This window comes from Arvicanthis niloticus, chromosome 4, assembly GCF_011762505.2.
Source record: "Arvicanthis niloticus isolate mArvNil1 chromosome 4, mArvNil1.pat.X, whole genome shotgun sequence".
In the NCBI taxonomy this organism is placed as follows: domain Eukaryota; kingdom Metazoa; phylum Chordata; class Mammalia; order Rodentia; family Muridae; genus Arvicanthis; species Arvicanthis niloticus.
The window spans coordinates 5,055,252-5,058,847 of NC_047661.1; the positions used below are offsets into that span (position 1 = coordinate 5,055,252).

At 54.6% G+C, this 3,596-nt stretch overlaps 1 protein-coding gene across 1 annotated transcript in view; it reads left to right on the forward strand.

Annotated features, from left to right (window-relative positions):
• The first annotated feature begins 830 nt into the window (after positions 1-830).
• Bhlhe22 (basic helix-loop-helix family member e22) overlaps positions 831-3,596 on the forward strand; it is a 3,570-nt gene continuing 804 nt past the window's right edge. The window contains exon 1 of the mRNA XM_034501321.2: positions 831-3,596. This exon is cut by the window's right edge and continues 804 nt beyond it. Within this exon, the coding sequence (XP_034357212.1) occupies positions 1,659-2,729 (1,071 nt within the window). The 5' untranslated portion in view covers positions 831-1,658 and the 3' untranslated portion in view covers positions 2,730-3,596.

Genomic DNA, 3,596 nt, shown 5'->3' on the forward strand with positions numbered 1-3,596 from the left:
TGAAACCAGAGAAACCCCAAACTGCACAGCCTTCAGTAATTCTGTTTGATAAGAAAGACGTATTGGATATGTTCGGAATATTGTTTTTGTTTATAAGGATGAAAACTAGCCACTAAATACCATGTGCTTCAAGAGACTGGACTCAGAAGCACGAGGACCGCGTGTACTGTCTCCATCAGGACAGCACTTGTTTCCACAATTCTGCCCTGAACTAACCCTGCAGGAACAGCCCAGACAGATCCAGATGTCCCCAAACGGCTTCAGAGTGGCTACATGCACGAATGCCCCCACTCGGTGTGTGAGAAGATTCGACTCTCATGGATGTTCCCTCTTGGTGAAGCAACTGGATTTAATCTTGAGGAAAGTTTGAGAGTAGGTTTTTTTCCTGTCCATGAAGTAGTGCGCTTTCTCGCCACCAACTTAAGAGTGTGGGGGATTCTGCAAAGGCCTCCCCCACTCCGCCCCCTTCGAGTTTTAAATCAAACGGGCCATGTAAGCAATTTGGTCATCATTTTGGTGCTTTTTAAATTTTTAAAAATTTTTCTCATCTAAATGGGAAATGGGCAATGGAGGTCTGTGCGGAAAGTGGTGCGGAGAAAATCTGGGTTCGCTTTTGCTTTGCTGACATACAAGCTGAAAACCTGGGGTAAATTCAAGGCAAGCCAGCAGGGACCTCACCCCTACCCCCCAGACCCCAGGTTTCATCTCTAAATACAGATTTGCTATTAACCGAGAGACATGTAATTCTCTCCTGTGAAGGTAACTAAGCAAGCTGAGACAGTAGTGGCCCAGTGAAGGGTATTGTGTGTTTGGGGGGCGGGCGGTGAGGAGTGGGGGTGGGGGGGGGAGTCTGCTTTCCACTGGACTCCCAGCCTTTACTGCGGATATACAATTTGCTGAAGGAGCAAAGAACATCCTCAGCTCTAAGTAGGGCTTTTAGTGTGCTCATTGATGAGTGAAAGTCGCCACACATGTCAAGCTAAAGGCAGTTGTTGGGTTACTAACAGGACCCAGCGCCTTGCAAACATATGCGCTAAGCTGTGTATACAGATGGCAGGCAGAATAATGGAGCAGGCGCCTTTTATAAAGCTCTGGCTGCTGCCTGTCTTCAGACCTGGGAAATGAAACTATTCAGACTCGCGGCCAGATAGCGCCTGCGATTGTTTGTTACCGTTTTAATCCTATTAATTAAAACGTTAACCTGATTGGGTAGAAAGCGCTGTCCCAACAGGCGAGTCTTCTTCATAATAATCTACTCAGAGATAATGATGTAAAAGACTCCCCCGTCTGTGGCGGCGGCTGGTTGATGGGTCCGGAAATCTCTTGAAGGTGAATCCAAGCAAGATAAACGGTGCGGAGAGGAGGCGCGGGGTTGGACTCAGAGGCGGCAGCGGCGGCAGCTCCACTCCCTCTGCGACCAGCCTCCCACCATGAGGGGCCGCGGCCCATGGTGAGCCTTAGTAGCCAGCACCGTCGGCTGGAGACGAAGAAGAAGAAGAAGAGGAGGCGGCGAGCGCGGGGGAAGGCGAAAAAGAAAAAGAAGGGGACAGGGCTGCGGGCAGCGCGGGGACCGACGCACGCAGCAGCTCCGGAACCCTGCCGGTGCGCGTCTGTGCGGCTGCCTGACTCCGGAGCCCGAGCGGCGGCTGGCCCGGACTATGGAGCGCGGGTTGCACCTCGGTGCGGCGGCCGCGAGCGAAGACGACCTCTTCCTGCACAAGAGCCTGGGCGCCTCGGCCGCCAAGCGCCTGGAGGCGGCTTTTCGCTCCACGCCCCCGGGCATGGACCTGTCCCTGGCGCAGCCAACTCGCGAACGCCCTGCGTCGTCCTCGTCGCCCCTCGGCTGCTTCGAGCCGGCTGACCCCGAAGGGGCCGGGCTGCTGCTGCCTCCGCCCGGAGGAGGCGGCGGCGCGAGCGGTGGCGGCGGCGGGGTGAGTGTCCCCGGGCTGCTCGTGGGCTCAGCGGGCGTGGGGGGCGAGCCGAGCCTGAGCAGTCTGCCGGCGGGGGCTGCCCTGTGCCTCAAGTACGGCGAGAGCGCCGGTCGCGGCTCCGTGGCCGAGAGCAGCGGCGGCGAGCAGAGCCCCGACGACGACAGCGATGGCCGCTGCGAGCTAGTGCTGCGAGCCGGGGGCCCCGACCCTCGGGCGTCGCCTGGAGCAGGGGGCGGCGGCGCCAAGGTGGTCGAGGGCTGCTCCAACACCCACTTGCACGGTGGCTCGGGCCTCCCCCCGGGGGCCCCCACAAGTGGTGGCGGCGGAAGCGGCGGCGGCGGCGGCAGCAGCAGCAAGAAATCCAAAGAGCAGAAGGCGCTGCGCCTCAACATCAACGCCCGCGAGCGCCGGAGGATGCACGACCTGAACGACGCTCTGGACGAGTTGCGCGCGGTCATCCCTTACGCGCACAGCCCTTCGGTGCGGAAGCTCTCCAAAATCGCCACTCTGCTCCTCGCCAAAAACTACATCCTCATGCAGGCACAGGCCCTGGAGGAAATGCGGCGCCTAGTCGCCTACCTCAATCAAGGCCAGGCCATCTCCGCAGCCTCTCTTCCCAGCTCTGCGGCCGCGGCTGCGGCGGCCGCTGCCCTGCACCCAGCGCTTGGCGCCTACGAGCAGGCGGCCGGCTACCCGTTCAGTGCAGGGCTGCCGCCCGCTGCCTCCTGCCCGGAGAAGTGTGCCCTATTCAACAGCGTCTCATCCAGCCTCTGCAAACAGTGCACGGAGAAGCCTTAAACATTTTACTCCCTCCCTCTAAAACCTCCAGACCGACCCCAAAGCTAGAGGAAAGTGAGAAGCTGCTCCCCATCCCTTTTACTTTGGTCCTCTCCTAAGTTGTGAAACTCTTGCAGGGCAAACAAAGCAGAGGCAGGGATGTAGAAGTTATCAGAGACAAACCCGACTTTTAGCCTTGGCACGCCCGGAATCTCGGTCTTTGGGGTGGGGAGGGAGGGAAGAGGGAGATTTAATCGGGATGAACTGTGGTTCTTTTTCCCCTCAGAAAAGTGGCAACTTTGGTGGCAACCTAGACCTCAAGGAAGTACAGTCTTATTTGAAGGTGAAAAATAAGTTGAAAAGTAGTGCTTGCTTATTAGACGGGAAAAGTACAGAGTGGCAAAATACTAATCCTACGAATAGCTGAGAATTGGCGAGTGATGACGGGGAGAAGGGTTTAGAGTTGAGAGGCTCGAGGACAGAATATTCATTCAGACAAATCAGAAAGGGCACCCGAAAATTCATCTTGATTCTGAGCCAGGAGAAAAACTTGAAATGCAGACTTATTTAAGTGGAGGGGAAAGCAGAGAGACATGTTGCTATGAGAGACTTGTATTTTTTACTCTCTGAACTTAAAATCCCGTGAAAATGCTCAAAGTTTTGGTGAGAGTGATATAAAAAGCAGGCTGTGGCTGAAAGAATTACATTTAAAATATTTATGTGCACCTTGTTACTTTCTACTCTGCAATGATGTATTAACAGTTTGTGGTATTTATTTGTTATTCTTCAATGATCCACATCAACAGTATTTATTATGTGTTAAGGTCTTGGGTCTTAAGTGTAGATTTTTTTAATGCTTCTAAAATTCTGTTTTATATATTAACTTAC